The sequence below is a fragment of the Aedes aegypti genome, unplaced genomic scaffold (genome assembly GCF_002204515.2).
Source record: "Aedes aegypti strain LVP_AGWG unplaced genomic scaffold, AaegL5.0 Primary Assembly AGWG_AaegL5_hic_scaff_1124_PBJ_arrow, whole genome shotgun sequence".
Lineage (NCBI taxonomy): Eukaryota > Metazoa > Arthropoda > Insecta > Diptera > Culicidae > Aedes > Aedes aegypti.
Genome location: NW_018734542.1, coordinates 1 through 23293, shown reverse-complemented (window position 1 = coordinate 23293; position 23293 = coordinate 1). Strand labels below are relative to the sequence as shown.

The 23293-nt window shown below is 37.1% G+C and overlaps 1 protein-coding gene across 2 annotated transcripts in view; it reads right to left on the bottom strand.

The window, feature by feature from the left end:
* Positions 1–21350, bottom strand: part of LOC23687678 (integumentary mucin C.1) — a 46068-nt gene extending 24718 nt beyond the window's left edge. Inside the window, exons 1-2 of one of the 2 annotated variants that reach the window (XM_021856074.1) lie at positions 21270–21350; positions 1535–1644 (exon numbers count right to left, since the gene is read on the bottom strand). In XM_021856074.1, the coding sequence (XP_021711766.1) occupies positions 1535–1644; positions 21270–21318 (159 nt within the window). In that variant the 5' untranslated portion in view covers positions 21319–21350. Of the gene's footprint in view, positions 1–1534; positions 1645–7479; positions 8035–21269 lie in introns of those variants that run through there. The other variant, XM_011494774.2, reaches the window with a different exon arrangement.
* Between the last annotated feature and the right edge of the window lie 1943 nt (positions 21351–23293).

The window sequence follows — 23293 nt, the reverse complement described above, 5'->3', positions numbered from 1 at the left end:
GACTGAAAGAAAAAAAAATCGACTGGTAATTAAATATTTGGACCCTAAGAGTAAGTCACTAATTTTTCATTAAAAAAAAAGGAAAAAGTGAAATAAGACTAAGATAAGTATACAATCAATAGTTATTACCTATATTTTATCTGTGCTATATTGTTCATAAACAATTTCTAATAAATAATTCCATATACATCTAGAGATCAAAACAACATAGCGAATCATTACACTTCAAGATGGACGAAAAGTGCTATTGTGGAAGGCAGATACGTTTGAAATGTGCCTACAAAAAGATTAGATTCAACATAAGAATATCTTGACAGCGCATGTTACCCTATCGGATCACCTGGAACCTCCACAAACTTAAAAGAAGCCGGATGATATCGACCACTATACAAATAACATTACAGTTTTTATGAGTACTATTATTTCGATTTAATGTATAAAACTTAGGAGAATGTGATTCGTGATTTATTGTACAAAAATTGAATAATGCTTTTAGGTTCACACAACAAAGTACTATCTAATCAATTTAGAGAAAAGGAGAGATGTAGTAGGCTGATATTGGTCAAATCATGTAAAGTAGGCTAGTCTTAGATTGGGAGAATAAATGTCATTCTTGTTTGTGCACCCAGTATGTGAAGACCTCTTTTCATAGAATACTACAAAAATGAGCTTGATTCCAGATACAACCTTCTGCAATTATGTCCATTACGGTATCAACGAATGTATTTGTCATTCTGGGTCCAATTTAATACGATCAACTAGTATACGGAACGAAACAGTGACAAAGGGTCAATTTTCAATATATTTGAAACGAATATCCCATCCGAACATCGAATTTAATGCGCGAGCTGGTGGAGCAACTAATTAAGTTGACATTTTGAGAGAACTATTTTCTTACCCTAAGGCACTTATCTAGCGGGGGCCAGTCTACTGCAGATACAATAATAGAGCTAGTAGACACCTTCAGCATGGCTTTGCTTTGTAGCCGCGGGCTCTAACGGCTAAAGAAGGCCCAGCCTAATATTTTAAGAAAAACAAAATATTATGTTATGTTTAAGGTGAAACAGCATGGAATCAAAATTCAATAATGTTCCAACATTTTGAAGGCACAAATCTCACGAAAGAAGCATCAAACTACAGTTAAATTTCTATTTTAGCTTAGTGCACTAGCAGAAAGCTTAAAATAAGAATATTGACTTTGTATGTTCATTATTTCAGCAGATTTGTGCGTTCGAAATCGTGAGTAGGGGCATAAGTCGGCCATTGTGCCTGCCATTTTGTGGAAACCTCCCTCCATTTTAAGGATGATGTTTTTACCCATTGCATTGTGGTATGAAGCTACATTCTTTTTAGTTTGTTATTTGACAAAGAAAACTCCTAATAATTAACTGAGGAATTACTCATTCAATACTGAACTGAAAAGAGGGACGTAAGAAGAAGTGTTTTTTTTTTATGTCCAACTACACATCACTTAGCAGAACATGGAAATCCCCAAAGCAGCGAATCCTAACTGCCCTTGCCTCATTGTACCTACCTTAGTCGTTGTAGCCGGAGTCGTACTAGTAGTAGAAGTAGTGGGGACCGTTGTGTTAGTATCCGATACCGGCGTTGCTGTCGAAGTATCCGTCGCTAGTGGCGGTAGTGCTGCGAAATAAAAGTACAAACGATGCATTCAATATTCCGGGAATATAAATGTTGCCGTTACATAGTGGGAGGTATTCAGTTCGAATGTATGAAAAGGCCAAGGAGAAATTTTCTGCTTTCGTCGTGCGCTGGAGAAAGACCAATAATGCAATCAACGCTCAGAGCGTGCCTTCCCAACGCCAGTAATTGAACACAATTGCCCCGTAGAGGAACGTCATCACCGAGTCCATTCGAATGGCGCAGAGTGACATGTTATCAATACGTATTTCTAATGAGCCCGGTAATTGAATTCCTCGATCGCACCGGATTTCGCCCGTCTTATCAGTTCATTCTAATGTCAATTTCTGATTGTTTCGCATTGCAGTGGTCTGATCGGTCCTCGAGTCCCACACATAAATCACAGCAATTTCAATCTCAATCTAATTGAATTATACGAGGGGAGCAATCGCGGCCCGATGAACCAAAACGTCGTAAATCAGCACTTTTTGTGCGACTGCAGAAGAAATAAGATGACGAGAGTCTTCAGATTTCAAATGCATGCAAAGCTACTGATAAAGCTATTGCTATAAGTGGCAGAAAGTGTGAACATTCAACACCCGTGCTGCTACCGAGTAAGGAGCTTGCAGTGTGTTGGTATCATTGCTCTTTAGAGTACGTGCCTGCTGATTATTGGCGAACGCAGTTAAATGCGGAGTCGTCTTTCTAAAACAGCTAACTGCTGGTGCACTGTGGGTAATCGGTTGAAATATTGCGGCAAAATGTGAAAAATACAACATTTTATGTCTTCTTTGCTTTGTAGTCAGCGATTAAAAGGTTACATCAAGTTGTACATTTTACGCTCTTATTGTAGCAAGAGAAATTTTCGCGTTTATTATCATAGGGGCGGTCCATAAATTACGTAAGACAATTTTCGGGGTTTTTCAACCACCCCTCCACCCCCCATGATAAGATTTATTGTATGAAAATCTAAAATAAATTGTATAGCGCGTAATAAATCTCTCCGTCTGTGAAACATATCACCTTCCCAATACTTTACTTTGGTACACCTCCAACGATTATCAAGCAACTAGAGTGTCCATTTCCCGACCAACCAGCCGAGTGGAAGTTTAACAACTACCGAAAAGCTAAACATTCCATATAGTTTGCAATTGGAATAAATGGACAAATTGATGTGAAGTTTTGCGAAAAAGTTACACGTCTTCTCAGTGAGAATCGAACTCACGACTCCCTGATCTCTAGTTAGGGCGCGTTACCCCTACGCCATGAGAAAAATAAACAGGAATTAAAATCACTTGTCTTGGATCGAAATCCGCACACTCGTGATTCAAAATCCGTACAGCTGCCCGACATTTAAAACTTAAATGCTGAATACCTCGATTTTATCTTAGTCTTTTAATTGCAAGTGAGCATCAAACTTCAAAATGATGCTTCCGGCAGCATTCTGAATATGACGCACTGACCACTCTATAGTAGATTCCAGGTGCCCTAAGGAAAGTGGCCAATTAGGAACATATTTGGAACCATGTACATCAAACTTCAAGATTTTTGAATGTGATAATTTCGGAAGCATTTCCAGAACTAGACTTTACTTACTTATTGGTCCTGGGCACCCATTCTGGTGCATAGGGCCGACGTGAAAGATTTCCATCCTGGGCGATTACCAGCTATCGCCTTTACCTGCGGCCAGGTCAAATTGCTGTCGACTTCTTTTATTTCTTTGTTGAGGCTGCGCCGCCATGATCCTCTGGTTCTGCCTCTGCTGCGATGTCCTGCTGGATTCCATTCCAGCGCTTGTTTGCAGATTTCGTTTCCGCCCCGACGTAGAGTGTGGCCGACCCACCCCCACTTTCGTTGTCGAATTTCGGTTTGTATCGGTTGCTGGTGGCACCGACGATGGAGGTCAGCATAAGAAATCCAGTTGTGTGGTCACCATGCCCGAATTGTATACCGCAGGCATCTGTTGATGAACACCTGCAGCCGTTGAGTGTTCTCCGCTGATACACACCACATTTCACTGGCGTATAACAGCACAGATTTGACATTGGAATTGAATATTCGAATTTTGGTGCGTTGACTAATCTGACTGTTCTTCCAAATATTTCTTAAGCTCGCAAAAGCAGCCCTCGCCTTTTTGATCCGTGCACCTATGTCGATCTTGGTACCGCCGTCAGACGCCAGTTGGCTACCAAGATATTGGAAGTTTTCGACGTTCTCCACTGTTTGCCCGGCTACTGTAAAGCTGGAAGGGCCGGCCGTGTTTACATCCAACGATTTGGTCTTGTTGACATTGATGTTGAGACCTGCCGCTGAGAAGCGTTCGGCAAGATCGTCTAGCTTACTCTGCATATCAGAACGCCGTTGAGCTAGTATAGCAATATCATCAGCCAAATCGAGATCATTTAAGTGCTCCATAGTAATAGGCTGCCACAGTAGCCCACGGTTTTTTTCACGGTCAATGGCGCCTATCATGATCTCGTCAATTACGATGAGGAACAGTAGTGGTGATAGTATACATCCTTGCCTCACTCCAGCTACAACCCGGATGGGTTCAGACAAGACCCCGTTGTATAATACTCTGCACGTAAAGGCCTCGTACTGCGCTTCGATGAGGCCGATGATTTTATCAGGAACACCCTTGCGTCTCAGGGCACCCCACATATTTTCGTGATTGAGTCGGTCGAAAGCTTTTTCGTAGTCAATGAATACCATATACAGGGACTCTTGGAATTCATTGACTTGCTCCAAGATGATACGAAGCGTGACAATATGGTCCACACAGGATCGTCCGGCACGGAATCCCGCTTGCTGTCGACGGAGATTCGCATCGATCTTCTCCTGGATCCGGTTTAGGATCACTTTGCATAGAACTTTGAGAACAATACATAGCAACATGATGCCCCGCTAACTATCGCATACAGTGAGGTCACCCTTTTTGGGTACCTTCACTAACACGCCTTGCATCCAGTCGGCCGAAAAAGTCGCGGTGTCCCAGATATTGCGGAATAGTTGATGCAACAGTTGAGCGGATATTGCGGGGTCTGCTTTGAGCATCTCGGCTGATATGCGATCGATCCCAGGGGCTTTGTTGGATTTCATACTTTGGATGGCTATTTCTATCTCATGCAGTGATGGAGCTTCGGTGTTAACGCGACTAATACGCCGAACCCTAGGCGAATCATGCTGAGGTGTTGGTGGCCGGGTTGACACTTGGAAAAGTTGTTCGAAGTGCTCAAACCAGCACCCATCTGGTCTGTGGGGTCGGTTAACAGTTGTCCAGTCGTGTCTTTCACGGGCATCGTCGTATTCATCTTTGCCCCGCTAAGGCGTCGTGAGATATCGTGGAGAAGACGAATGTCGCCGGTTGCTGCGGCTTTCTCACCTTCGTCAGCAAGGGAGTTCGCCCACGCTCGTTTGTCCCATGAGCGCTTAACTTCCCTTTCTAGAGCCGAGTATCGTTGACGGGAAAGTGCCTTGGCTCATCTGGTTTTCGCCCGCTCTATCGCGGCTTTGGCTTCTCTCCGCTCCTCTATCTTGCTCCAGGTTCCATCGGTAATCCACTGTTTTCTCCGAGTGCGTAGCTCACCCAGATTATTTTCGCTGGTCGTGATGAAGGCATTCTTGATGGCGGTCCATTGCTCTTCTACGCTGCCACCTTCCGAAATATTAGCAGCACAAGTCTCCAGTTCTTCGACGAAGGACCTTTTCACTGTGGCATCTTCCAGTCGGCGTGTGTTAAATCGACGTCCGACTCTTTCCTCCTGTCGACGAATCCGCGCAATGCGCAGACGCACCTCGCCGATGAGGAGGTGATGGTCGGATGCGATGTCAGCGCTACGTTTATTCCGCACATCAAGAGGGCTCCGTTTCCACTTTCGGCTGATACAGATGTGATCAATTTGATTTTCGGTAAAGCCGTCATGGGAGACCCACGTGATCTTGTGAACCGGACGATGGGGGAAGAGCGATCCCCCGATCACCATGTCGTTATTGCCACAAAACTCTGCCAACAGTTCTCCGTTTTCGTTCATTTCTCCGAGACCATGGCGTCCCATGACAGGCTCATAGCTCGAGTTGTCGGATCCGATCTTCGCATTGAAGTCGCCCATGTAGATCTTGATATCACCCTTCGGAATCTTATCCACGACAGCATTGAGTTGACTGTAAAACTTCTCTTTGTCCTGCAATTCGGCAGCATCCCAGAACCACCGACTGCCATGAACACTCTATAGTAGGTTCCAGGTGCTTCGGGGGATGTGGCCAAATAAAAACATGTCCGGAGTCACATCAATATGGGTATCAAATATTAAGGTGTTCGAAGGTGATGCTTCCGAAAGCACTGTATAGTAGGTACCCCGATGGAAGTGGCCAATTTCACACATGTTCGGAATCATATCAATTTGGGTAACAAAGTTTAATATTTATAAAATGCATGCTTCCGGAAGCAGTTTTAGAATCACCGTCCATGGACAGTAGGTTATGTGTGCCTTAGAGGATGTGGAGCATTTTCAGAATCACAAGATGTAATAACCACTCTATAGTAGATTCAAGGGGCTTCTAGAGAAGTGGCCAATTCGGAACATGACCACATCACCCGGGGCACTTGTAACCTGCTATACAGTGGTCTAGCAGCCGCTGATTCTGAAAATGCTACCGAGAGCTTTACCTTCCAAAATCTTGAAGTTTGACTCCCATATTGATATGGTTCCAGACATGCTACTAATTGGCCACTTCCCCAAGGGCACCTGGAGCCTGCTATACAGTGGTCCGTGCATCTAATGGTGCTGCCGAAAGCATTATTTTGAAGTTTGATGCCCACTTGGATATAGCTACGGATAAAATTTAAATGATTGGAAATACAAACATGACTGATCATATTTTTCGGAACCAGTTCTACGGAAATGGCCATATTTCGGAAGATTTTCAACGAATCTTAATGCGTCCACAGGCATTCGACTTCCTATTAGTTTCAGTTTCTAAGAAAATTGTAAACATCTATACAACTTCATACGGCACAAAAATACAAGCGACAAAAAAAAAATCATTTGGACATGATCTCGGAATATTCGGAACATCTCCGGTGTCCGATGGCCAATTTGCATGGCCAAGCAAGTTCCTAAAACTAGAATAAATTTGCCGTCGACTGCTTCTGGATGCATCGTAAAGTATAAGCATTTGAGTTTAGGCAAAATTTATACCGCACCTCTGACGATGATTTTCTAAATAGCTAAAGTATTTGCAGTTTTCGGAAATTATTGGCCATTGTACACTGCTTCATCATGATCAACAGTAAGTTGGTTCAGAAAAAGTGCGAATTTGACTATTAATATGTTGGAATCTATTCTCACTCTTCTTAGCAAATCACTAAGAAGGCACACAAACAAATCATCACAATGATGAGCGGTCACATTTTGATTTTTACAATTTTCAAATCATGGCCTACTTGAATCAAATTAGCATTAACAACAACTTATAACTTATTGTAATTAGATGGGTAATTTTTAAACTGTATTATTATTCATTTTAATATTAGAATTATAAAAAGCAATCAAGAAGTGGGCGGATTTCGGTCCTACAAGGAATGTGCTATCCATTTTGACCACAGAATGACCCATGTTCGCCCACAGTGCACTGTTGCATACAGCCGCATGATATACCCGCACCCATATACGATAGCCTGACACCAGACCGTATGAATCATGCATTCATTTCCCTACTCCTCATACAATTGTAAGGCATGTTGCGTTGCGATTTATCAAAAGACTGAAAAAATACCCTTGACACAATGCCTTACATTCCGAGAACTAAACGTAGTCCGGACACTTCAGAGAAACTTACCGGTGGAGCCGCTCGTTTGTCCGGCAGCCCAGGAAACTGCTAGGACGGCAAACGCCAGCAACACGTAGCGCAACTGGGACATTATTATTCCTCCGGAGGATCAGTCGATTCTGATTTCGATTCTGGCACCCGTTGATTCCCGTCTTTAGAAAAAGGAAATCGATCGATCGACTCTGATACGACGATAATCCGCCTGCCTAGTAGAGATAATTCTCCGGACAACACAATAGCACGCCGAATAGGAAAACACGCAAAAGCTACTGTCCAATCGATCAACAGCAAACTTCTGCTCTTTCGAATTCGCAAACTGCACGCGGAAAACCCAACACAAATTACACTAGAAGAAGTACAGAAACGTAATTAACACCGAGATTCTTCGTTACTGCTCTGTTGTTTTTTCTTTTGCTCCGATCGTCTCCAAAATGACGGGCAGCTTTTTCCTTTCGACTTTGGGGGATTTTTATGCGATTATTTTCTTCTGACACTGCTGACTGCAATCACACAACTACTCACAATAGATTGCTCACCGTTCACTTTGACCACCAGCCAGAGGCAAGTGCGATGTGGTTTGGGTTCTCTTTCTTGCTACTTTGTGGCAGGATTGAATCAGATCGCTCCGTCCCGCTTACTCACTGCTTTGTTTTCAGCCGTCAGCGATAGCGGTACTTTTTCGGTGTGATGGCGACGAGAAAAGTGAGAAGGATTTTAAGAAAGTGAGAGAGGTTGTTCGATGCGACATTTTGATGTGAATCGATAAAGAAGATTATCGAAGAGTGTTTTCAGCAGGGCAGCCGTTACAGGGTTGAATTCAAGAATGTTCACGGAAAATATTAGTTCACGCAACAAGTTGCAGCATCATTATTAAAAGACAAAAAGACAAAAGAAAAAAAAAATCGAATGGCGTACAATTTGAGGGTATCTAAATCATACAGAAGGATACATCCACCATTGTCTTCAATTTTCTCAAAATTGTTGTGCAATGATTCATTACGCAACCCAAAATAGTTGTGTAATCAATAAAGTGTTGTTTAAAAGTCATTGCGCAACTGATTGTAGTTTACGCAGTTTAACAAACCTTTATCGCAGACCTTTATTTTATAGTCTGAAGTTTTCAGACCGTTAAGAGTTAAATAAGTTGAATCAAGCGCAAAAAATAAAATTCCCTTATTTTAATTACCCTCTTCAGATTTTGATTACCCTTGCATAAGCACATGTGTTCAAAAAGGGGATCAAGTGTCACCTAACTTTTTTTAAGCGCTTACATGCCATCGGATGAACGAAATTTGTAGTACTTTTAACGCAATTTAGGATGATTATAAATCGAAGCCAAACTTTAAATTTTCAAGTGCACAAGACTGGTGTATCGGACAACAGTTCGTGTTGAAAATCAATCAAATTACTTGTTGCTTGTGGTGACCAATGGGATAAATTTTCAACGCGGAACGCTGTTTGGTTCTCAATTCTTGTGCTCTTGAAAATTTGAGGTGTGGCTTCGTTCTATGATCACCTTAGAATCATTTCGTAAATCATATATTAATATTTGAAAACCTTGTTTACTTGAGAGCCTGTTAAGAAATCTTGTCGAATTATTTTTTCCCTTTAGAGTTACAGCCAAATTAAGAAAAGAGAAGCAATTCCTCCCTACCCAAATTTTTAGTTTACCCAAAATTAAGCTCCAAGTGTCGGGGTCCCTCAAAGGGCTCCGCAGCTTGAAGCGCCCATCTAGCGAATTAGAAGTCGGGGATTCGATTCCCACAGGAGCTCGCAGATTCAATTTCAAATTATACATTTGACACGTGTTCGTCGTGTAAACGTCAAAACTTTACTACAGTATAAATTCTTATTTTCGCACCATTGCTTTGTTTTAGGTTATATTCTTACGTTCACACTGATACTACTGCAAAAGTAGTACAACATATACATTAAAAAAGCAAAATTGTTAACTGCAAAAATCAATTGATTTCAAAATTGTTTTCTGTCAAATAAAAATCCATTATCATTTATTTATTGGCTTTTCTCGGTGAACGCGATACTCAAAGTGGAAGGAAGCAAGGAAAGTGATAAGTAATTCGATGGATAGAATCGCAAGCGAGCGACGAGAGAAATTAATAGAAGTTCCGTTCTAACCCAGGACGTTAGGCAACAATATGTCGTTTCGATTGTGTTGTTCATATATGGCCCTCTGTTAGTTTTGAACTTCTATTAATTTCTCTCGTCGCTCGCTTGCGATTCGATCCATCATATTCTTTCATTACTTTCCTTGCTCCCTTCCACTTTGAGTAGTATCGCGCTCACCGAAAAAAGCCAATAAATGCTAATTATGATAAGGTCATGCGGTGATTAAACTTTGCAACCAAAAAATCCATTATGTCTCTGCCTAAAATAGAATACCATTAGTTTTTTCAACACATGGTGAGAAATTCAGTTCTAATTATATGAAACGTACTTGATGTTTATGAATAAATTCAGATATATTTGACCTGATACACTTACCCCACAGTATTAAGAATTCTTCTCGTAATTCACAATGATTTTATTTAAATTAAAACTGCTTAGAATACTATCACACATTTTCTCCTGAGACAACATTCCAAGTTGTTCAATAATAAATGGTACAGCTGAAAAATGCTTGTTATTCAAACAACTAAATATCACAATGTCATTACTGATGAAATAAGTAAAATTTACCTATTATTATTATTAATCCTAATTATTGTAGCTTTTATTTCCAACAAAATAATAATAAGTTTAGCTGGATATGCCAAAATGTATATTTTAAATTCAGACAATGTTTGAGTCCCGTCAGACGGGGCTACTTTTGATTCCGGGGGCTACTTTGGACACTCACGTTTTGGATTTATTTCCAGCATAAATATTAATCTGAGGCATTTTGTGTCTTCAGCACTTTTATTAACCAATTTATGTTCAACTATCAGGCATGAATATTTTTTGGAACAACATCAACAATAACAGGATAAACAAGAAAATGTATCAAAAAAGTCCAAACAAATATTCACAAGCTACAAAACATTTGCTATGTAAACATTGTATGAATTTTCCACATATCGTGGAAAGTTGTTGGGAACATCACAAAACTATCGAATCGTCATGATTCAAAGAAATTTGTGATAAATTTATGGTGAAAGTTGTTTTTTAGAAAAATAAATGATCAAATGTCTTAATTTTACGACTTATATTTAATTATAAAGTGTTGGTTTCTATATTTTACAACACAATAAAAAAATAAACAAAGGATTAAGAAAAGTAAATAATTGTAAAACATATATATTTCAACTCGTATAAAGAGTAAACTTACAACATAATCATTAAAAAATATTGTTCAGTCATATTTTACATGAATCTGCTATACATAGCAATGGCATCCTTCAACTGCTAAAATAAACTACTCTTACGCCATCTCAAAACTATAAAGAGCCAAAATGCATCTAACAAGGGCAATCTTTTATTGTTTATGATCCTGTGAATCATTATTATTATACTTCATGGATTGTAATTGGAATAAAAATTACTTTTAGTTACAGGAATTAATTAGATTCTTCTACATATCGTTCATATAACATTAAGAATCAGAACGAATATTTCTGTACAAAGCTAATTATTCATCGCAGTAGGTACTTGGTAGTTACACAATTCGTTTGCATCAACTTGAACAATTAAGCATAAGTCGCTATTTATTAGCTGACATTTAAAAGGAAGTAAACATATCATCATGCAAACTACAAATTATGAATAGCATGTTTTTGTGAAAAGTATTGTATAGGTATGTGTAGTTTTTTCAAGCTTTACAATTTTCTAAATTATGTATATCATTGAAAAACATTCGAAAACATCACAATGAACGATAATCAATAGAATAACTTTGACATTTATGATGAAAAATCATTTTACTATCAAAACGTATTAATTTCTAAAAGTGTCCAAAGTAGCCCCTTTTTTGTCTTGAAGGACACATTTTTTTCGCTATTCAAGCAATTTTTTTTATTTATTGATGGATTTGCCTCATATTTTGCACATTGGTTACTTACAAATACAACTTAAATATGCGCAAGAATTATCGAAATCTATCCATTATTCACAAGGCTACAAATCCTCAAAGTTGAAGAATGTGGAAATAATGTCAAAAGAAGCCCCGTTTGACGGTCACAATTTTCCTAGTTCTATTATAAAAAACTGTTGCAGTATAAAGAAGTTGAAGGTTTTCCGGTTGAGCTTTTAATATTAGTTTTACTTATTTTATAATGTTTTTCGAAAAAGATGAAGAGGTTTTGCGCCTTTTTGAGAAGCATTTCATAAAAAAAGAAATCACTCAAAGGGGTTTTTTTCCCTCTTCCAAATTCTTGTTAAAATAAATAAATAAATAAATAAATAAAGAAGTTGAAGGTTCTCAGGGGATATTCTTGGAATTATTCTTCAAAGTTGAATTAACTTGTTCATGAATGAAATAAGGTTACTTCTGATGACTTCAGTCAAATTGTTATAGGCATAGCTTTAGATACACGTGAGAAATGAAATCTTATGCGGTATGTCTCGTAACAATCAGAAGCATATTATTCTGTTTTGTTATAATAATCATCAATCAATGTATTGAAAAAAATCTTGGAAAAAACTTGCTGACCCGGAAGCGTTGTGTTGCCCCCGAAATCCTAACATTAAATATTGAGCACTCCAGTTCCTGCTAATACAGTTTGTTGTATACATGATTTTTCACAATTCTTCACACTTAGAAAATATCACCGACACCGGTAATTTTTTTTACCGAAATATAAACCACTGAGCGCTGAGTAATGCGTTCGGTAAAGTTAAGAATCACCGAACGATCAGTAATTTTAATCAAAACACAGCTGTCAAAATATTACAAACCGTTCGTTAACGGTTACCGGGTAAATTGTAAAATTAATTACCGAACGTATCGTTAATAGCAGTCGGAATTTCATTCCACATTATAAAAAGAAAGAAAAACTGATGATGATAAACGAAACAAATTAATTTATTAAAAGTTCTCGTTTTCACTTCGTGTATAAATTAATAGTAATTTCGTACACGTAATAAAATTTCATACACAATTCTACAGTCACAGTGTTGAGGAGTGCAAATTCGCATTAGCAGGATTGGTTTCATTTTTCCGAATATGCTGGACGTTGTTATCTGAATCGTGAATCGGCAATTCTATCCCGCAACGAAACATCTAATTCCATCCTAAAATACAGCCGTTGAATGAAAATTCCTGGAAAATCTACTTATCATACTTACGGATAAGGGTTCATTCAAATATTACGTAACGCAAAATTTGTCAATATTAGACCCCCTCCCATCCCCACGTAACAGCTTTTGTATGGAAAATTTTAATTTTTTGTATGGACCGTAACACTATGTTAGACCCCCTACCTCCCCCTCTTGCGTTACGTAATATTTGAACGGTCCCTAAGAACAAAACGTTCATTCTGAATTAGTTTAAAAAAAATAGTATCCATGATCCCGAGCACATAACATTAAAAGCATCGGACACAATCCAAACGCGTCGTTTTCCACTGTGAAACAAATATGGTGGCATGTTTTGTGTTTGGAACAAATTACCATTTGCTGGGTAAACCATTGTAGTCCTCGTACTGAAGAACGGTAAACGTTTACAGTCTACAGTGAATCTGAACGACAGTGCGCATCGTACCTTCGTGCTGTGCGTACACGAATTCTCTCTGCTCTTGGAAGTTTTCTTAAAAACTACCTAAAGCAATAAAACAGTACTTTTCAGTGCTACAAAAACAGTACTTTTCAGTGCTAAAATTAAAAAACGGTACTTTTCAGTGCTACTAAAACAGTACTTTTCAGTACTATTTTTTCTACTATTGATCCCTTTACGATCCTTGTTTGGACCCGTGCCTTCGATTTTTCGTTGGACCCGTTGGCGAAAGCTAGCGGTGGTAATCCTTCTTGGACACCGTCTTGGGAAAAAACCTTTCGAAGGTCACGTCTTCTTTCGTTTATTAATTAAACATGGTATCAACAACAAACAAAAGGAAGGGTGAATCTCTGAATTCACTACTTCTCGATTACTTTTTCAAATCGACGTAAGTAAGTTTTATACGGTTTTGAGTAAATTAATAAGGAAAAATCACAATCTATCTTCTAAAACTGTTTTAAAATGAATCACCTTTTTAACATTTTTTTGTCGTGTACTTCGCTCAAATTTTGCATACACTCAGCTCACGTTCAAAAACTAGGTAGTTTCTATTATTTCCCACAAAAATAATTATAAGAAAATGATAAGCCGTTCCATTCAGTTACTTTCGACGTTTTTCTACCAGTGTAAAATCGGCTCAAGTAGTGTTTTGTTTTGATTCGTGGTTAAGTCACTTTATCTCTCCATACAGCGGGGCGGCGAAAGTAGTGGTTAGGTTGCGAAAGTTGAAAATCTTACTTTCGTCGTTTTGTAAATCCGGAAATTAAACGTTCTAAAAGTGAAAAGTTGAGTTGGTACAGAGCGGTACGTGTAGAATTCCGCCTGCTTAACACGTAGGATCGATAAAGTAAGTTTGTATACTTTTTGACTTGAGTCTGTATGAATTAGTTTTCGAGACTTCCTTCCAAAAAAGTGGGTTTTAAAACTGTCACTACACGTGGCAAGAATGGAAGAAAGGACGGTTCCCCGGAATGCAAACTTTCTTCCAAGGGTGAAATGAATAATTGTATCGAAATGAGCAATCAGTTCGATGCACTAGACAAATTTTCCGAACACCAAATCGAAGCAGCCTCTAGCCCAGGCTCTTTGATTCAAGTGAGGAAGCAAAGAGTGCCGCCTATCGTGGTCAGTTGTTCCGAATTTGGGGGATTTAGGCAGGAGATCTTGAACTCCATTAGGGGAATCAAGGTTTCCTTCCAAATCGCAAAGAAAGGAGACTGTCGCGTTTTGCCGGAAACTCTTAAAGATCGTGAGCTTCTTCTCAAACATCTTGAAGAGAAGAAGCACAAATTTTTCACTTATGACGACAAAACTGAACGTTTGTTCAAAGTTGTCTTGAAAGGTCTCTCAAGTGACTATAAATCACCTGAAGAGATCAAAAATGGAATAAATGATTTACTTGGATTTTCCCCAGTCCAAGTAATCATTATGAAAAAGAGAACCCAATCTGGCATTGTTCGGAAAGGGCTTTCTCAAGAATTTTATTTAGTTCACTTTAACAAAAAAGAACTAAATAATATTAAAGCTTTAGAAAAAGCAAAACTTTTGTTTGATGTCCGTGTGACGTGGGAACATTTCCAGAAACCTGGAGGAAATTACCAGAACCCCACTCAGTGCCGTCGGTGCCAAAAGTGGGGTCATGGTACAAAAAATTGTCGCATGGATGCTAAATGCATAATTTGCGGAGGTTCTTCTCACGCTAAGGACGACTGTCCTGTGAAAGAAGATACCAGAAAATTTCAATGCGCCAATTGCAAGGGCCCTCACAAAGCTAACTTTTGGGAATGCATTTCACGCAAAAGAGTCGTTGAGGCTCGTGCCAAGCAGATGAAGGATAATATCCGTTACGATAACGGTCGTTTCCGGAATTTGCCTGGTAGAGTATCGAACAATGCTCATTTTTCAGTTAACGATCGCTTGATTAGGAATCATACCCACCAGGAAGATCATAATCATGCTCATTCACAAACAAATTTTAATCCGTCGGGTAGCCGTTCGAATCTTTCAATTTCGAATGTATCTACCCACGGTAAATCCTTTGCCGATATCGTAGCAGGTAATTTGAACTCTTCCCCTATTCGTTCCATGACCGGAAATTCCAATGGGAAATCACATGACATGTCTGCCTCTGATTTTAATTTTCTAACTGAACAATTGAATCTAATGATTGATGCAATGTTCAAAGCCACCACTATGACTGAAGCAGTCCAAGTAGGTGTAAAATTTACAAATCAAATTGTTATTGGATTACGTTTTTCTAATGGATCCAAATAATAATTTAAATATTTTAAATTGGAATGCTCGTTCTCTGAATGGTAAAGAGGACGAGCTGTTTAATTTTCTTACGGTTAATAACGTGCATATAGCAGTTATTACCGAAACGTATTTAAAACCTGGATCTAAACTCAAAAGAGATCCTAACTTTTTTGTTTATCGTAATGATCGACTTGATGGGGCATGTGGGGGAGTTGCAATCATCATTCATAGGCGTATAAAATATCAACTGTTTTCATCATTTGAAACTAAAGTTTTTGAAACTTTAGGTATTTCTGTTGAAACACAGTTTGGTAAATATACTTTCATAGCTGCCTATTTGCCTTTTCAATGCTCTGGGCAGCAAGTCAATTTGCTCCAAACTGACTTGCGAAAATTGACTCGCAATAAGTCAAAATTTTTTGTCATTGGTGACTTTAATGCCAAACATCGGTCATGGAATAATTCTCAAAGTAATTCCAACGGCAGAATTTTATTTGATGAGTGCTCTTCAGGATATTTCTCAATTCAATACCCTGATAGCCCCACATGTTTTTCCTCTTCTAGAAATCCATCTACGATTGATTTGGTCTTAACCGACTCTAGTCATCTTTGTAGCCAACTGATTACTCATGCTGATTTTGATTCTGATCATGTCCCTGTTACATTTCAAATATCCCAAGAAGCGATTCTCAATCCTATCAGCTCCACTTTCAATTATTTACGAGCCGACTGGAATATATATAAAACGTATGTTGACTCCAATCTTGGTGTTAACATTTCTTTAGAAACTAAACTTGATATTGACAATGCTCTTGAAACTTTAACAAATTCCATTGTTGAAGCCCGGAGCATTGCAATTCCAAAATGTGAAGTAAAATTTGAATCCGTGATTATAGACGATGATCTTAAACTCTTGATCCGTCTTAAAAACGTGAGGAGAAGGCAATTTCAACGCACTCGCGATCCTGCTATGAAAATTATATGGCAGGATTTGCAGAAAGAAATCAAGAAACGTTTTGCTCAATTAAGAACCAAAAATTTTGAAAATAAAATTTCTCAATTGGACCCTGGCTCTAAGCCCTTTTGGAAATTATCTAAAATCTTGAAAAAACCTCAGAAGCCAATACCGGCATTGAAAGAGGAAAACAAATTATTACTAACTAATTTCGAAAAAGCTCAAAAACTTGCTATGCAGTTTGAAAGTGCGCACAATTTTAATTTAGGACTTACTAGTCCAATTGAAAATGAAGTTACTCAGGAGTTCGAAAATATTCTCAATCAAGAGAACGTTTTCGAAAATGCCTGGGAGACTGATTTGGAAGAAGTGAGAACTATTATTAAAAAATTCAAAAACATGAAAGCTCCTGGCGATGATGGAATTTTCTACATCCTCATCAAGAAACTTCCAGAAAGTACCTTATCATTTTTAGTTAATATATTTAACAAATGTTTTCAATTAGCATATTTTCCTGACAAATGGAAAAATGCTAAGGTTGTTCCAATTTTAAAACCAGACAAAAATCCTGCAGAAGCTTCTAGCTATCGTCCAATCAGTTTGCTTTCCTCCATCAGTAAACTTTTTGAAAAGGTTATTTTACACAGAATGATGGCCCACATCAACGAAAATTCAATTTTTGCCAATGAACAGTTCGGATTCCGCCATGGACATTCGACCACTCATCAACTTTTACGTGTAACAAATTTGATCCGTTCCAACATATCTGAAGGCTATTCTACTGGTCTTGCTCTTCTAGACATAGAAAAAGCATTCGACAGTGTTTGGCATGAAGGTTTGATTGTAAAATTGAAAAACTTTAATTTTCCAACATACATTGTTAGAATAATTCAAAGTTATCTGTCAAATCGTACACTTCAGGTTAATTATCAGAACTCCAGATCTGAAAGACTTCCTGTAAGAGCTGGTGTTCCCCAAGGCAGCATTTTGGGACCAATATTATACAATATTTTCACATCTGACTTACCTGAGTTACCTCAGGGATGTCAAAAATCTTTGTTTGCGGATGACACAGGCCTCTCCGCTAAAGGACGAAGCCTGCGTGTCATCTGTAGTCGATTGCAAAAAGTTTGGATATTTTTTCTTCATACTTGCAAAAATGGAAGATTTCTCCTAATGCTTCCAAAACTCAAATAATAATATTCCCACATAAACCAAAAGCTCTTTATTTGAAACCTTCAAGTAGACATGTTGTCACGATGAGAGGGATTCCAATAAATTGGTCAGATGAAGTTAAGTATCTAGGGCTCATGCTTGATAAGAATTTAACTTTCAAAAATCATATTGAGGGCATTCAAGCCAAATGTAATAAATATGTAAAATGTCTTTATCCCCTTATTAATAGAAAATCAAAACTTTGACTTAAGAACAAGCCTTTTGATATTCATACAAATTTTCAGACCAGCCATGTTGTATGCTGTACCAATATGGACTAGCTGTTTGTAATACCAGGAAGAAAGCTCTGCAGAAAATTCAAAATAAAATTTTGAAAATGATTCTGAGGCTTCCTCCCTGGTATAGTACCAATGAGTTACATAGAATATCCAATGTTGAAACATTGGAGCAAATGTCAAATAAAATAATAAATAATTTCAGGCAAAAATCGTTACAATCTTCTATTGCCACGATTAATGCGTTATATGTTTAGGTTAAGTTAGGTTAAGTATATTAAAAGCGTTTTTTTTTTCTCTTATAAGCAGGTGAAATCAACTCACCTGTAAAAAATCTGAACTGCTACGGTAAATGAAATGTTATATGTTGTAAACAAAATGTTAATAAAATCTTAAATTTGTTTAACCAAATTAGGATGATAGTGTTGTCCAATAACACAGAACACCTAGATATAAGAAATGAATGTAATGTTTGGAATGATACTAATAAAGAAATTAAAAAAAAAAAAAAAAAAAAAAAAAAGTGAATCTGAACGATGTACAGTTTTTCGGTAAACGAAATGACGATTTCGGTAAAATAGGATAAATATGTTTATGATTTTCCTATTTTTCAAGTTTTTTCAGTAAAGCTCGTTAGCAATACCGAAACCTCAGTTATTTATTTATTTACAGTGCGTTTTCGGTAAAAATATTTACCGAACAACGAAATCAAAACTAAGTGTGTTCAATTACACCACTAAAATTTTTTACTGTTATTAAGCTTTCCAGTTGTATTAGGTGAATTTTCCATCCAACAAAATAAAACATAATTCGTAGAAGATTGGATTGTTTTCTTGGTCCCCATAAAATTTGTCTGGAATGAAAAGTTGCTGAAACAAACTTCAAAGTCGAGTTTCTCAAAACTAGATTTATGTCACTTACACTCTTTGCTTCTAACTGTCATGTCTACCTATCTCAAGTGATATTATTTGTTTTACCTTTTGACTTGGTACCTTTTATCTGTTCGTACCTACGGTATTTCTGAGCTATAAGTACTGGCTGCAGTTGGTGCAGGAGGGAGACTTCCCGAACTGTGGACAGATTAACATATTATTTTATTCTTTATTTACAGGATATAAAAGTGGCGACGAGGATCATGGAAACGTGTGTTGAAGATAATCGATTTTCTTTGGGCTGGCGAATTGCCAATTGTATCTATTTTTGAAAGAGTGGTGAAATTGCCGATTTGAGTTGAACCAAATTGTTCTTTATAGCTGACGAAATTGTCGTTTATTGTGAACATAGTTGTTCTTTTGTGAAGCGATTGCTGAATTGAGATGAACGAAATTGTTCTTTAGTGTTGACGAATTTGTCAAATGTAATGTTGAGCAGTAAAATCCAATGATTTGAATGTTTTGTTGTAGTCATGGAATTTGCGTATTTAAGATAAGATTGTGGAATTCTTTGGATATATTTTTGATTGTTCGTTGTATTAGTTGTTGCAACTTGTAAATGGCCTTTAAAGAGTTTATTAGAAAATTTCTAAAGGGAAAAGGACTGTCATGTCTACCTATCTCAAGTGATATTATTTGTTTTACCTTTTGACTTGGTACCTTTTATCTGTTCGTACCTACGGTATTTCTGAGCTATAACTACTGGCTGCAGTTGGTGCAGGAGGGGGACTTCCCGAACTGTGGACAGATTAACATATTATTTATTCTTTATTTACAGGATATAAAACTAACCTCATCATATGTGACAATTCAAGCTGATGAGTTTTTTTAATGTTTGTAAAATCTAAAGAAATGGTTTAATCTGTGGATTAGTTTCTGCAGAGTTTCCTCTGGCTCTTTGAACAATAACCATTTTAGTTATCCTCAAATAAGTATGCTTAAAATTCACCAGTAGATCTCTGGCAACTCTCTTGGAGATAGAATGTTAAATATCTTTTTTATATCACATACATAATTTGAATTGTTTTTTTAACATTCAGCTTTTTTTTTGTATAAATTTCAGAGAATTTCATCGTTCTCAAACTATACTAGCGCCTTTTTAAATACATGTCGATACTCTCTAAGTACTAGACACAAATCAACAAGTTAACATTGGACTTCCTAGGCCTATGATTTGCATTTGCATTCGATTTTAACATCTATAAATTAACTCAGTTTAAAATTCAACTGAACAGACTTGCTACTTCAAGGCTAGTACAAAATTTGATTTATTTTTCATCAGTTCGTTGAGAAAATTTCATCAAGATCAACAAAATGATTCAAATTCAAATTCAAATGATTCAAGTTCAAACAAATGATCAAATTGCCCCAAGCATTGGTTTGAAAAAAAAATCGATAAATTGGAATGAAAACATTGATTTGTGGAATATCGATTCAAAATTGCCCAATGCTTACCCGCATAATTAGGAACCATTCAAGTACCGTTTCCCGTACTATCCACAACCATTCGTCACAATATTTAAACAATTTCCTATAACACCGAAAATAACAATAAGGCCACATTACATGAACAGTTTTAACAGTTTCGGAAACGGTAATTGAGAAAAGTACAATATGGGTAATAGGCGGTTAAGTTATGTAACCGTTTGAAAACGCCGATTTTCCAGAACACTTTTTTCCGATTACAATCTGCCAAATGGTCGATATATTATCCATTTTTTGATGAATCCACAATAAGGCAAACAGTTCAAAATAGTAAAACCATAACATTAAAATGAAAATGGATATTGTATGTGAAACTATTGGTATATTGTGCTTTATTGTATTTTTACTCTATGCTGTACTGCTCTGTTACACTAAAACCATGAGATGAGAAATTATATGTTTAGGAGAAAAAAAAAACAATTACTTATATTCAAATTTTTACTTCAGTTGAAAACGTATTTGCTTGATATTTTCTTACACATGAGAAAATGTATTGATTGATACGGTTATTCAAGTCAATTTTGCGCATTTTTTCTCACCACTGGACTATCGCAGAAGTTTTTACAAGTGAGGAAACGCTAATAAAAGTGCGCAATCGCATCAAATCGGTTAGGTTTGTCTTCGGAGAACTTATCATTCGTAAATCAAAGAATTAGAAATTTCACGGCGAAATTCTCTCTCTTTCGCTCTTCAACAAAACTTGAAAACAATGGTGCCAGTACCTGTCAACTTTGACAGGTATTGGCACCGTTGTTTCCAGATTTCCCGAAGGAGGGAAAGAGAGCGATTTTCTGATGACGTCACCGTGCAATGGACAATAAGTGCTCTGAAGACACCAATAGGATTCAATGCAATCCCGCACTTTTATTGACGCTTTAGCACTTCACATAATTTACCTGAAGTAAATTTTTATAGCATAATTATTTGTTTTATTAAAATAATCTATTATTTTACAATTTTTTTCTTAATCAAATAATAAAAAATAAGTGAAATCCAAATTAATCTCCACTTACCCGTCATCCAAAGCCTGAAAACGTTGTCATGTAGGGTACACCAGGACATGTTGAAACAGGTGGGGCAAGATGAAATGCAAGTTATGATGCCACTAAAATATTTGAAGGTTCTTCTTCCCCTAAAACAATGTTCCATCTGCCAACTTGATTATTGCTGTAGATAATTTTCCCGTCATCCATCATCAATCAAACCAAACCAAAAAAAATGTTCTTTCGGCGATTTTCCACTGGTTGAACTTGTTGTTGATGTTCTTGTTTTTTTCTTCAGATTCCGGCCGTATTTTCCAATCGGGCCACTACCCATCGGAACATTCTCCACGACTTGTTTTTTTGGGGTCAAACACTTGCCTTTAGTGAATCTACATTCCGCCACTAATTCACCGTAAAAAAAATCCTCGATGCCTCGTCATACCGCCATCGCAAGAATAGTAGCACCATCAAACAATCTGGCAATCTAATTTTGGGGATGAATCCTTGTTGGAGATGTTACCGTCACGACGATTGGTGTTTATCACTTACGTTATCACTACCGGGGCTTTTCGGGATTTAGTAAAAATCCATCTTCGGAACGGGTTTCTCTGTTGTTTTTTTTTCAACTTCGTCAACAGTTTTCACTCACAAAATAAACATTACAGAAAGCACGCTAAAAACAACGCTATGATTTTGTGGAATTCACACAATTAACTTTAATTTATCTTATTGTTCTGATTGTGATATTTTCCATTGTGATATTCATCACAATTTTGAGTTCTAAATTTTTGAACGAGATGTGTGAAAATCTCGATGAAAATCAAAACGGAAAGTAAAAATAATTTTGATCGTAGTGTGAAATTTTCATAGCCACAAGTTGGTTTTCTTAAGCGTGTGTATGCAAAGCACAGAAGTTTGAAAGCCAATCGCTCACAAACACCAATGCGTGCAACATTTTGCCGAACTGTTCACTATAAGTAACATATAGTATAATGCAAATGTGTGATTATGTTGTGCAAATATAAATTCAAACAGTTTGGCAAACGGTGGCGTTATTTTTCCACCATTTATCACAAATTTTGATCCTCATATAATTTAACAGTAATCGAACAGTACAACATATTGTAACTATTTCTAATGTGTCATTCAAACTGTACTTTACAGTATGAAATGCCATGTTTTATATTGTCTGACATAATGGCGACAGTTTGGGATACAGCAACCTTATCGGTTACAAGAAACATGTTGTTTTGAATGTACGCCAAAGTGTATTTTTCTATGCGGGTATTAATCCAGCTTTTTACGCTCGCCATAAAAACAATATGCTACAAAATATTTGACAGAAGCTGACTTCCACCACTGAACTGAAACTTGGAAATATATCCTCAGCATGCCGTGACGAACAGTCGAATTTCATTGTTTTCTTTTTTCTGTCAAACAAATGATTTATAATCATGATTTGTTATTGCTATATTTCTCAAGTTTAATTTAGTTATAAAAAATTCTCTATTTTTTTGGGCTTGAATGAGTTGATGATGATGAAGTTGGTTTTCCATATCTCACAACAGCTAGAAGAAGTATTAAAAAGACCCGGCTGAGCTTTTCAAATTTCGCAAGACCAAGGCTTACAAATTTTCAAAAACAGAATCAAATAGATCAAACATATCCTCACCAAGTCATAGGAGGAAGTCTCAAAGAATCATGTTGAAAGTTTTATCACATTTAAACAAACCTGAAAGGAGTTTACGCAGCATTTCGTCATGCCGTAATTCTCACAAAGTTCAAAGCATAGTTTTCACATATTTCTGGGTAGGATTATGATAAAATCCTGGACGACATCCTTACAAATTCCATGATAGGATTGTAGTTAAGAATTTTGGACAATATTCTGTTGAAAAGTTTATTACAGATTCCAGCACACGATTCTCACTTTATCTTAAAAAAATTGTTACCTAATTTTTGTAGGGATTATGAGAAAAGAATAAGAAAAATAGACGAAAAATATTCTCGCAAAATCCTTTACAATATTCTTACAAAATTCGAAGCTTTATTTA